Here is a 13,032-nt window from a genome sequence, read left to right as displayed (position 1 = left end):
CACAGTTAGTTTTCTGAGTGCTGATTTGATTTCTTAGCCTTAAAAAGATGTAGTGCTGAACCGAGCAACACTATTCAAATCGGCGAATCATTGTGTAATACCCCCATTTTAGAAAAGAGCGAACACAGTTTGAAAGTTGACAGACTGGCAGAAGGAGTAAAACTCAAATGGTAACATAACAACACCAAACAAATCATCCAAACAACATTCTCAACATGCATATCAGGACTTACCCCCGCAACTCTGTGGTACGGCCCAGCAGAGTTCTCCAAGTCCAGCAGGACCCCGTTAAGGGCCCATGTGAAAGTTAAGTCCATGGTGGGGTCATGGGAGGCGTGACACTGCAGAGTCACATTCTCCCCCTGATTGATGTCAGCGTTGGAAGGTGCCAGGGTAATCTTAGTGGCATCTGCAGCAGGAGATAGTTTAAATAAAAGCAAGCTGATGACTGGCTAAAAGTCTTACGATACCTACAGATCCTGTAAGTACCACATACAAATATATGTTTATGTTTCAACATGTAATGTTTATGCTGTTTCAATCTGATAAATGGGCCTTGAACATGACTAGAGGTTTTCCATAGCGGCCAGATACATGCTTAGCTAAAAGAACCACCTCTTTGAATCACTCATATGAGACTGGTATTGATCAGTTCACATCACTTTATGACAGGGGTAGCCACACTTTTTTGACTTCTGAGCTACTTTTACAATGACCAAGTCAAAGTGATCTACCCGTGTATATATATATATATATATCCTAAGTCATATTAATTGTATTAATTGTTGCTACAGTGATAAAAGCTCTATCCATCTTTGTTTTTATTTTTATCAAGAAAAATTGAACCTTTAGAAAAATAGCAGTGTCTCTTTAAGAAAGACGGTAGTCTTGAGTTGTTGAAGTTGTGTTGAAGTTCTGCGTGCCGCTGAACTGAGGGCATGTTGCAAATATAAAGTAAAAATAAATAAAGATGAACGTTTGTCTTGGAGATAAATGTTTTAGACTAACATCTAAAACATTTTTTTCAATGGCACATGATCTACCCGCACTGCCTTCGCGATCTACCGGTCGATCACGATCGACATAATGGGCACCCCTGCTTTAGGCAAAAAGAAAATTATCTCTTCGTGAAAAATCTGGGGAATTTTCAATTACTCTTACCCTTAAAGACCCGTTTACATAGACATGCCTCATTTATGCCAGTTTCACCTTTACACAATTAAAGAGGAAACCCTAGCCTGTCACTCATCTGGGTCTGTTTGTTGCCAGAACGTTTCTAGGAGCAGTACTTAAACGCAGATGTATAACAAGGATTCCTGATTTAGTGGAAGAGTTTAAAGTTAAAAAGTGATCGTGTAATACAGACTATTATCATAACCTCAACATTTGTGTGATGCAATTTCTTATTTATCTGCCATGTAATCGAATACTGACACTGTATATCTGTATCTATATCTATAGAGTTATAACAAGAAAAGAGGAAAAGAAAACGGCCGCGACAGTTCAAGTTGAGTTTATGTACCTCTGACAGACAGGTGTCCAGTGCTGTTGGCTTTGCCCAGATAATTTTCAGCAAAGCAGGTGTATTTCCCTTCATCTGCCCTGCTGATGTTGTGGATCCACAGGACGCCATCTGGAGTTACTGTGACCCTGAAGAAACAAGTATAATGCATAGACAGAGCATACATAGTGAAGCTTAAAAAAGTTTGCACCTTTCAGAACTTTATACATTTCTGCATAAAAATGACCCCAAAGTAGACGACGAGAACCCAATCAAACAAATGGTGAATATTATTATTTGTTCATTTATTTATTTGTTTTTTTTAGGAAAATTAGACAATTTTGCATATCTGTGAGGTGCAAAAGAAATATGGGAGTGGCAATGTTCCTCTTTGGGTCTGTTCTGCTGCATCAGGACCAGGACGGCTTGTCATTATTGATAGATCAATGAATTCTGAATTCTACCAGTGAATTTTAACATCTATCTGTGTATTGAATCTTAACAGAGAATGAGTCATGCAGCAAGACAAAAAGCCCAAGAGCATCACAGCCTGGGCTGAAGCCAGTGCAGAGGTATCTTAAAGTATAATTATGGTGTATTGTCACAATCACTATCTGCTTCCTTAGATTTTAAAACGGAAAGCATCTGCACGTGTTGACACAGACTCAGTAACCAGCCTACCTGCTGCTGTTGGTAAGCAGCTCCGTTCCACGACTCCAAAACAAGCTGGGCTTCGGAGCGGCTCGAGGGCGACACTCGATCATCACCTGCCCCCCTCGAGCTGCTGGGATCAGCTTCCGTACTGGATTCAGCCTGAAATCTGGAGCCTGAACTGGAGGGAAGAGACAGACGAGAGGCTTGAGGAAGTCAGAATGTTGCCACTTTCAGGAAGAGTGAAACATTCATTCATTCATCTTCTGTAACCGCTTGTTCCTGTGAAGGGTCGCGGGGTCTGCTGGAGCCTATCCCAGCTGTCATTGGTCTAGAGGCGGGGGTCCACCCTGGACATGTCTCCACTCCATCACAGGGCTAACACAGAGAGACACTCACACCTACGGCCAATTTAGAATCACCAATGAACCTAACCAGCATGTCTTTGGATGGTGGGAGGAAGCTGGAGAACCTGGAGAGAACACACGCAGACACGGGGAGAACATGCATACTCCACACAGAAAGGAACCAGTCGGCCCATGGATTAGAACCCGGGACCTTATGGCTGTGAGGCATCAGTGCTAATTTCGTTTTTTGCTCTTTGCTGATGTGAGTCGGAACATATAATACATCTTTAGATATAACACAATCCTTTCGGAGTGAGCAGTATGTTAAAGAGAAAACTTCTCCCTACCTTGGACTCTAAGCTCAGCAGAAGAGTAGATGGTGCCGTGCTTGTTCTCAGCTACACACTGGTACATCCCAGAATCCTCTAGAGCTAGGTTACTGATTTTGAGATGAGCTCCATTTACTTCAACACGGTCCTGAAGGTGAGAGGATTGACAAGTAATGGCAGATAGAGAATGAAAGAAGGAAGTGTTAAGGAAAGCCAAAAGGATGGAAGAACAGAAGCAAAGAATTCTGTATAGGTCATGATACGAACAAACGGCTATGTTGTTTTTGTACTTTTTCAGATATAATCAACATGTACATGCATGTTTCATCAACCCTGTTACACTAAGTGCGTTTCTAAAGTAAGAACCTAACCGATTTTACTAGTTTTCCATGGATGAATATAATAATTTATAGCTGACTCTTTCGCAGCAACCTCTGCTTTAGAAAAATAAATTAAAAAAAAAAGAATACCACAGTTGCTTTGAGTGGATTACTGGTCTGTTTTATTCAGGTTCAGGTTGATTTGTCTTGCTACAGATTAACACAGGGTTAATGTTGTGGATAAGAGAACTTGTCAGTTCAGCCAAAAGTGACACAAAACGCAAGAGCACAACAGGAAACAGAATTACTAAAAGTTATAGCAAGAAAATTAAATAATTTCCAAATTACTCAAATTTTACAGCACATTAGCAGATAAATAGTTATACTACTTAAGTTATAGTTATGGGGCCAATGGAGGTATAATAGGACATTCATAATCCTTTAATTAGAAATAACTTTGGGATATTTATTGAGGTTTTGAATTAGCAAGAGAGATCATATTACTCCAGTTTTAGCTTCTCCTCGTTGGCTCCCTGTCAAATCCAGAATATATTTAAAATCCTCCTCCTTACATACGAGGCCCTTAAAGGCCCAGCTCCATCATATCTGAAAGACCTCATTGTACCAGATCATCCCAACAGATCACTTCCATCTCAAAGTGCAGGCCTACTTGTGGTTCCTAGAATTTCAAAAAGTAGAATGGGAGGTAGAGCTTTCAGCTATCAGGCTCCTCTCCTGTGGAACCAGCTCCCAGTTTGGGTTCGGGAGGCAGACACCCTCTCTGCTTTTACAGTTAGGCTTAAGACTTTCCTTTTTGATAAAGCTTACAGTTAGGGCTGGCTGAGGTGACCCTGAACCATCCCTTAGTTATGCTGCTATAGGCCTAGGCTGCTGGGGGACGATGCACTGAGCACATGTCCTCTAGTCTCTTCTCTTTTGCGTCCTCCACTTTCTTTTCTCTGACACAGAGCTCTTGTCCTCTAACTTCCTATCTACTACATACAATTCGGTGCTATTACTGTATAGCATGTTAACTGCTGTGTGTTTTCGTTTAAATAACACTGCGCTCTGCTGTTCCTCCACCAGTTACAAGGAAATGATGGATTATACACTGTACTTAATTTTTAGTTTGGCCCAAGTCCCGCCCACTAACATTGAGTAGTTGGAGCTCATGACCTATACTGCAGCCAGCCACCAGGGGGAGCTCTACTCGCTTTGGCGTCACATTTCACGCCGTCCATCTTTATAATGTCTATGTTCCCAACCGTTTTAAGAGTAATAGTAAAGAGAGTGACTATTTCCATGCAAAGTTGTGTGTGGCGGTAATATATTACATGCAATAGTGTCTTCCTGTGTTACCTGTGTGATGAGAGGCTGCCCGTTGCGTAGCCAGCGTGTAGAGGGTCGTGGTTTTCCAGCAGCCACACAGCTCCAGTGAAGCTTTGAGCTGATCTCCACCTCTGAGTCGCTCATAACTTGCAACCACTCTGGCTGAGCTAGTGGATTGGAGAAAATGACGAAGCAAGAAGAAATCAAATGAAAATAATTGAGGATTTGCAGGATTTAAAGCACTGGCTGCAATAAAACATCAATGAGAAAAATGAGTGCTTTGTTGGAACATGGATAGCTACTGCGTGTCATCTTTTGTCACCTTGTACATTGATACGTCCCTGGTATGTGTCACTTCCCTCTGAGTTGTATGCTTCGCACTCGTAAATACCCTCGTCATCAAAGGAGAGTTCTGGCAGGATAAGAGTGGGGCCCTCCACAGAGGAGCCTGCCTTGGACGGCATCAAACCATCCACCTTTCTCCACCGTAGTTTTGGGACTGGACTATAAAATGAAAAACACAGGGGGAATAGAATGTGTAGGCAGAATGTTTCAAAATGAAACACTAGAAGGTAAGTAAATGAATAAAATAAAAAAACTGGCAAATGTTAGAAAATCTCAACAGACCCAAATAACTTCTAAACAGATCATGCAGTAATTTCAGAGGTGGAAACTTACTTTCCAAAAGCAAAGCACTCTAACTGGGTAGTGTGTCCAGCGAGGGCATAGGTCTCTGCAGGGAACCGCACTTTAATGGTTGGTGCTGACTTCCTGGGAGTGGCTGAAATAATATGAAACAGTGAATATTCTGGTTAAATCCCATTTAAATTCTAATCTATGTCAATATTTATATTATTATACAGTCCTATTAGTGTTGTTGGCCCATTAAACTACTGGCAAGGTGCACATTACTCTAGTGTGGCTCAGAAGGTAGAGCTACTAATTGCAGGTTATGTGGTTTGAGGCTTGGCTGCTCTTGTCTGCATGTTGTCCTTGGCTGAACCACTGAATGCCAGCCTGCTCCTGCCGATTAAGGCAGCACTTTCATTAGTTTACTGCCATGCTTATGTGTGAATAAGGTTTGGGTAAGTTTTAAAGGGGAACTGTTTTTTACAACCTGGACCTTATTTCTGGCATAAAATACGATCGTTTACTCACCCACATAACTTTGGTGTCATCTGGAGTCGTTTGGACGATATTTAGATCCGCGTATATCCATATAGTGGGAGTGACTGGGGCACCGAATCGCAGCAACTAAATAACGCATTACCTGCAGCGAAACTCGTTCATTTCACCAATATTTTGTTATCGTACACTAGTGCTATTCCCCGTTGAGTCCAGAGTTACCTGTTATCATCATCCGGGGTCTCTAGATTGACCTACTAACCTATGACCTGGATGATGTCATCTCTGAGCGCCGCGCATACCCCGCAACGGTCGGCTTGTTTACCTGTAATTTGCTACTGCTAGTTTTTAGCAACATGGCTGAACAATGACTTTGTTCATGATGGACGTCCTTACCATTTTGAGCCAGAGTATACGGATGAGGAGCTCGTTGAAAGGAGGATGCGGAGGCAGAGAGAGGAACAGCTGGCCAAAGAACAACAAACCACTGCACGTCCGCGAATAGATAACAGGTAACTCCGGGCTCAATGAGGAATAGCACTAGTGTATCATAACAAAATATTGGTGAAATGAACGAGTTTTGCGGCAGATAACGTGTTATTTAGAGGCTGTGTTTCGGTGCCCCATTCACTCCCACTATATGGATATAAGTGGCGCTCCGCTGGATCTAAATATCGTCCGAACGACTCTAAATGACACCAAATTTATATGGGTGAGTAAACAATTGTGTTTTATGTCAAGAATAAGGTCCAGGTTGTAAAAAATGGTAATTCCCCTTTAACCTCCAAATGTTTTTTTCCCATCCGAAACATTTTGTCACGAACAGTCATCATTATTGCATAACATACCACAATACTAGAGTTATACACATCCATAAGAAGACAAATGGTGTAGCTAGAAAAACTTTTATACCATCCGGCAGTACAGTGATCTGGTTGGCCTTGCTGAAGGTGCTCTTGGTGCTGATGTCCATGTTGATGGTGGTAAAGCAGAAGTATTTCCCAGTGTCATTTAGCTCTGCTTTGGCCAGATACAGGTTCCCCGTTACCTGTGACACAAACCAGCGCCTGTCGTCCTTCTTGATGAAGTTTGGAAAGTCATTGATAAACCAGCGATAAGACAGAGCTGAAGAGGAGAAAAATTAGATTTTCAATAAAAGAAAACTACAACAAAGTGACTTTATTTATAGGGACTATATCCAGGTTACCTAGTATGGATAGGAACCTGTGAAGTAGAGGGGATACCTGGGTAATGTAGAGGGGGCTGGCAGGCCAAGAAAGTTCCTATGCCCTCATATGCTGTTTGAGGGCTCCTGCTGTCTGGAGGAAAGTCATGGAGGTCTAGAGAAAACATGTAAATGACAAGCAAAGGAAACAGAGAGATTACTATCACATAAGTACTGTGAAAGATGCAGTAACAATATAGCTGGTAGCAACCTAATTGTGGAGAAATCTCTTTTTTCATCTATCAAATGCCTTCCATCACTTCTGCTGAAATTCTGCCAAAGAGGCCCACTTAGGCAACTCAAACAGAGCTGATGTTTCAAAGGTCTTTTCTCACTCACAGCCAAATTTGAGATTAGCTGCTCTGCTGATGATTGTTCCACAGCGGTTGACAGCCAGACACTGGTATGAGCCTGAGTCATGAACAGGTTCAGGGCTGCTAATCACCAAGGTGCCAGCCACTAGGGTGTACCGGTCCGAACCCAGCGGGACCTCAGTGCCATTCAAAAGCCATCTGCAAGACAAAAGACAGGGCAAAGTGATTAAAAGCAGTAATCAGGAGGTAATACCTTATAATTTCATTAAGAAGAAAGGACAGACAAATGGGGAAGAAAACAAAGACAGCCATACTGTGGAAGAGGCAGCCTGTAAGAGAGAGTGCTGCAATATAAGCTCCACTGAGGACAGTCTGATCACGTAACAAAATGCATCCACTATTCTCTAAACGAAAGATGCTGACATTTGTCTTTCTTAGCTTTCAAACTTGACAACATCACTTCTCCATGAACAAGCTATAACAAACAACCTTCTCCTTCTAGCAATGCAAAGACTGAAAGGCTCAGGAACTACACTTCATAAGAAGAGACTGGTTTAGGTTCAAAGTAGGAAAAGAATCGACATGAGCTATAGTGGATGTGAACACAAACAATTTTAGGATGAATTTCAGGATTAAGTACGACATTAACTTTACTCTGTTCTTGTTTTGTTTATTTTGCTCTGGGGGGGGCATATTCTTACTTACATTGTGGGGCCACATTGTCCTTGTGAAGCAGTTTCTGTGCGTGTTTGTGTGTGTGATTGTTACCCACCTATAGGAAGCCGCTGGACTGGCTCTGGCCTGGCAACTGAGGGTAACCTTGCCTTCAGTCAGGCCCTCTGGGTAAATTACACTACTTGGCTGTTCTTCAAACACAGGTCCACTGTCATGACCTGACACACACACATCTCCACCTGGAAAAAAAAAAAAAAAAAAAGGAAACATAAAGTGCGCTTCCAACTATAGAGTGCACCCCATTTCAAGAAGCACTAGATGACAACATAACACATAAATAAGATTTCTCCTTAAAGTTGAATTACCGTTTTTTACAACCTGGACCTTATTTCTGGCATAAAATATGATCGTTTACTCACCCATATAACTTTGTGTCATTTGGAGTCGTTCGGAAGATATTTAGCTCCAGCAGAGCGGCAAATTTATCCATATAGTAGAAGTGACTGGGGACTCAACGGGGAATAGCACTAGCATATCATAACAAAATATTGATGAAATGAACGAGTTTCGCAGCAGATAATGTGTTATTTAGAGGCTGCGGTTCGGTGCCCCAGTCACTCCCATTATATGGATACGCGGCGCTCCGCTGGATCTAAATATCATCCGAACGACTCCAAATGACACCAAAGTTATATGGGTGAGTAAACGATCGTATTTTATGCCAGAAATAAGCTCCAGGTTGTAAAAAACGGTAATTCTCCTTTAAACCTCCCCTGAGCTATAACAAACCTTAATCAGTTGTTCATTATCAGCACCAACAAGTGTTAAGGAGTAACTTACCGACAGCCTCCTTCAGGATTACTGAGCTAAGGACCAGCAGACACAGCAAGAGCTCCATCATCTGGATCAGAAACAGACCTGAAGCCAAAATGGAAACCTGTTCACCTTCGTCTCACAGTGAGTCCAAACTGTGCAGAAAAGAGGACAAGACGATTCATGAATACTCAGAGTACAATAAAATATTCTGACACATTCAATGTTTGTGTTAAGCTTTGCATTAATAACATCGGTAAACTAAGATATGATATACTGTATTAATAATAACAATGATCATTACCACACTTTCTTTTCAAAAGGTTTCTGTCCTTACAGGGCAGACAAGGCCCTTAAAGAACAGAATTAAATCTGAAATCAGAAATAAACATTCATACCATATCACCCTAAAAGTACTTTGCTCTGAAAATACAGGCATACTTCTGTTTCTGAACGTAAAACAGGATGTGCACCCTTCAGCTATAGGATTCGTCTCTCTAATCTCTACATTTTAAGTTTAGGTCAGCCTTAAAAGCGTTCTTTTTTATAGCTTATAGTTAAAGCTGGCTCAGGTGACTCTGGACCACCCCTTAGCCCTAAAGTCTGATATATTTACCACAACAATAGAATAGAATGTCTTTATTGTTATTGTACCGGTACAACGAAATTAAGGTGACCTGAGGTCCCCCTTAGGTGCCGTAGAAGTAGTACAGAAAGTAAAGAAATGTAAAAAACTAGAATAAAAAATAGGAGCAGGTGCATAAAGATAAGGAGAGGTTCAGAAAGTTGGCACTACCCTCTGATATTCCACCTACTGGCAAAATAGGAAGCCAGTGTGATGACAGCCCACCAAGGTGGAAAGAGGTTCAAGAAGTGGTAAGACGGGTTCCCCTACCGGCTGTGTAAGAGTGCACCAGATGTGCTGAGGTTCCTGTGGAAATCGATGAAGGTAGTATGGAAGAAACAGGTTATTCCCAAGGTTTTCTTCAGTGTTGTGGCACAGAGGTTGTCCAGTTACTTGGTGAAAAACAGACTAGTTGATACGTCGGTGCAAAAGGCTGGGATCCCCGGCTTCTCTGGATGCTTAGAGCACACCACTATGATTTGGCACCAAATTCAGTTAGCAAAGCAAGAGAAGAGAGACCTGCATGTTGTATTCTTAGACCTGGCTAATGCTTTTGGGTCAGTACCACATAGTTTGTTATGGGAAGGATTTGACTTCTTTAGAGTTCCAGGTAGTATAAAAAAACTTAGTCAAAGCATACTTTTTAGACATACAACTCTGCTTTACCACAGCAGAGTACACTACAGCATGGCAGCAGCGGCGTAGAGGCCTAGGGCTGTGTGCAGGGAAACCTCTGTGGAGCAAGGCATCAGAAGAAGAAAAGAGAAAGATGGTAGTGGAAGAGATACACAGACAAAAGAAAGCAGTAAGATGCACTAAGGCAGTGTCACAGGCTAAACAAGGTCAATGGGTGAACTGGGACTTTAAGTGGAGAGAGCTTTGGAGCATGGAGGCCAGCAGGATTAGATTTATGATAGGGGCTACTTATGATGTTCTGCCAACTCCCCAGAACCTAAACCAGTGGGTAGGTGAGGATGCTGCCTGCCCACTGTGCACTTTTGTATGCACGCTTAGCCATATTCTGGCAGGTTGTAAGGTTAGTCTGTCCCAAGGACGTTACACCTGGCGTCACAACCAGGTACTGAAATGTTTAGCAGCTGCAATTGAGGAAAAACGGGTGAATGTAAATTCCATGGCCGTTAACAGAGAGAATAGACGCATCAAGTTTGTACGGGAGGGAGAAAAGGCTAGACCAGCAGGCATCAGGCATAACACGGGACAGCTAAGAGTAGGAGGAGCCTTGGAGATGAGGGAGGATTTAAATGGACAGCTGGTTATTCCAGCCGAGATAGCTAGCACCCAACTACGGCCAGATCTGCTGTTGTGGTCTGAGCCAGAGAAAGAAGTCTATTTCATAGAGCTGACTGTCCCGTGGGAAGATAGAGCTGAGGAGGCTAATCAACTCGTCAGTGATAAATTATCATTTTTCGTGACCCAGCTCAGGTCACAGGTCGTGTATAAATAAACCCATGATGAGCTGTGGTAGTGAAATTACAGTGATGCCTAAACCGATATCTTCCTTCACTCTGGTCTATAAATACTTTTTTACTTGAATACCACGCCAAACAATCACAAAAGTAAAAATATTCATAAAAACAAACAAACACACACACATCTATTCCACTTTTTGCAACTCTCTGTCCTCTCTCTCCCTTTGTTCTCGATTAAGAAGTGTTAGAGCCGTTAGCAGTACTCTGCTCTCCTGCAGTCTCCACATACACTAGCTCATGCACTCAGTCACAGATCCTCCTATTTCAGTGCACTTTCTATCCTGTCACTGTTCAGCACTTATTTAACTCCTGTTCTTCTGTGTACTTTCCTTGACTATTCCCTCCCTCAGCTCAGGGGGTCTGATGTGAGACGATGTTCAAAACAAGTTTTCATTCTTATGCACATTTCCATCTAATTTACATTTGGATAAATAAAGTGATGAAACAAACTAATTAAGGGTCTAGGCAAGGGGGGATTAATGATCGGGCATCACCAATACGTTTAACAGCAGGGGCTTCAGCCACTTGCAGACAGTGCAAGCGGATGCAAGCGGACTACCTAACTACTAAGTTTTTTGATACATATCAGTGGCTGGAAATGTAACCATGACCGCTGGAAGTGGTTTCGATTGTATGCAGTGTGTCTAAAAAGTTCTCCAACACCTATAGTTTACAAATTACATAAGCGTATGTGGACATACACTATATCGCTAAAATATCCAACAAAGGTTCAAAAAAGGGCAACTAGACTTGTAGAGTTTTTTGAGAAGACGTTTCACCACTCATCATCCGAGTAACTTCTTCAGTTCTTCTTCAGCCTAGAACTGAAGAAGCTACTCGGATTAGTGGTGAAACATCTTCTCAAAAAACTCTACAAGTCTAGTTGCCATTTTTTGAACCTTTGTTGGATATACCATGACCTGGATGACTGAGAACCTTCACAGACATCTATCGCCAAAAGTACTCACTCATCTGCCTTTACACTCATATGAATTTAAGTGACATCCCACTCTTAATCCATAGGGTTTAATATGACGTCAGCCCACCCTTTGCAGCTAGAACAGCTTCAACTCTTCTGGGAAGGCTTTTCACAAGGTTTAGGAGTGTGTTTATGGGAATTGCTGACCATTCTTCCAGAAGCACATTTGTGAGGTCAGACACTGATGTTGGACTAGAAGGCCTGGCTCTCAGTCTTCGCTCTAATTCATCCCAAAGGTGTTCTATCAGGTTGAGGTCAGGACTCTGTGTAGACCAGTCAAGTTCTTCCACACCAAACTCTTCTTTCTTTTATCTGAGGTTCTTAAGAGTGTTTTTTATTTACAACTAAGCTACTGTGACCAAGCAATTTCACTTGTGGATGAATAAAGTTTATCTAAGTCTATCTATTATTTAGTGATAAGTTAATAAAAGGATTTATCAACTGCTCTGAAGAAAATTCAATGGATGAACCAAGAAGAATAACTGATATTAAAAAAGCAGCTAGCAGAATGTGACTGACTGTGTTCTTATAGTTGTGATGACTATGAGCAGAAGGAATTCTCCTCCCTCCTCCCTGCTAGCTCTCTATCTCCACATCTACAGAGTCTCCACACTGTGCCTTATATCTTTTGGAGATGGGGGGGGGGGGGGAGGGGGGGGGGGGACTGACTTCCCTAGCCTTATCCCCTTTGAGAGCACAAAGAGCTGTTCAGTAAGCTGGGCACATATGGATCTTCTATGTTTCTATGTGAGAAAACCTTAAGTGATGGCTTTACTGCTCCTCTCCAACTCAAAGACTGTAATATGAACCATAAATGCAGTCTGATCTATTCAGCTGATAGATCAATAGCAGCATTCATACGGAGACACGAAGGGACTGAGAAGCAGACTGTGAGATGTAGGGATGGGTCACGGGACTGAATAAAAGATACATGAAACAAGTAGCACCCATATTTAATTTTAAAAACCTGTTTCCTCAAGAACAAAACTAACTTTCTAAATAACTCACATTAACTATCTTTGTTAAGCTTTAGTTTTTATGTCATCAAGTCAATACAGTAAGTTTCTGTCATTGAACTCACTGTCCTACGATAAGAGACATAATAAAAATGACCTGATATACACAACTGTTTATGTATTAATGTTACGTACAGGTGCGTTTGTGCTAATGTAGAAACAGTGCTTCCATTAAATAGATTGTCCAGTGACAAGGTTTCATTTAGGGGATAATTAGCCAGTGGTTGTCTGTCTCTCTGTGTTAGCCCAGTGATAGACTGGAGACCTGTCCAGGGTGGACCCCGACTCTCGCC

General features: G+C 41.9%; 1 protein-coding gene across 1 annotated transcript in view; it reads right to left on the bottom strand.

Annotated features, from left to right (window-relative positions):
- cntn2 (contactin 2) overlaps positions 1-8,873 on the bottom strand; it is a 33,283-nt gene extending 24,410 nt beyond the window's left edge. The window contains exons 1-12 of the mRNA XM_084542142.1: positions 8,657-8,873; positions 7,914-8,055; positions 7,167-7,339; positions 6,847-6,942; positions 6,515-6,727; positions 5,156-5,258; positions 4,800-4,981; positions 4,508-4,644; positions 2,847-2,976; positions 2,183-2,333; positions 1,523-1,650; positions 234-409 (exon numbers count right to left, since the gene is read on the bottom strand). Of these exons, the coding sequence (XP_084398268.1) occupies positions 234-409; positions 1,523-1,650; positions 2,183-2,333; positions 2,847-2,976; positions 4,508-4,644; positions 4,800-4,981; positions 5,156-5,258; positions 6,515-6,727; positions 6,847-6,942; positions 7,167-7,339; positions 7,914-8,055; positions 8,657-8,717 (1,692 nt within the window). The 5' untranslated portion in view covers positions 8,718-8,873. The remainder of the gene's footprint in view (positions 1-233; positions 410-1,522; positions 1,651-2,182; positions 2,334-2,846; positions 2,977-4,507; positions 4,645-4,799; positions 4,982-5,155; positions 5,259-6,514; positions 6,728-6,846; positions 6,943-7,166; positions 7,340-7,913; positions 8,056-8,656) is intronic.
- Positions 8,874-13,032: the final 4,159 nt, after the last annotated feature.

This window comes from Chelon labrosus (assembly GCF_963514085.1).
Source record: "Chelon labrosus genome assembly, chromosome: 4".
NCBI classification, from domain to species: Eukaryota; Metazoa; Chordata; class Actinopteri; order Mugiliformes; family Mugilidae; genus Chelon; species Chelon labrosus.
This window is presented reverse-complemented; position numbering and strand designations above follow the sequence as displayed.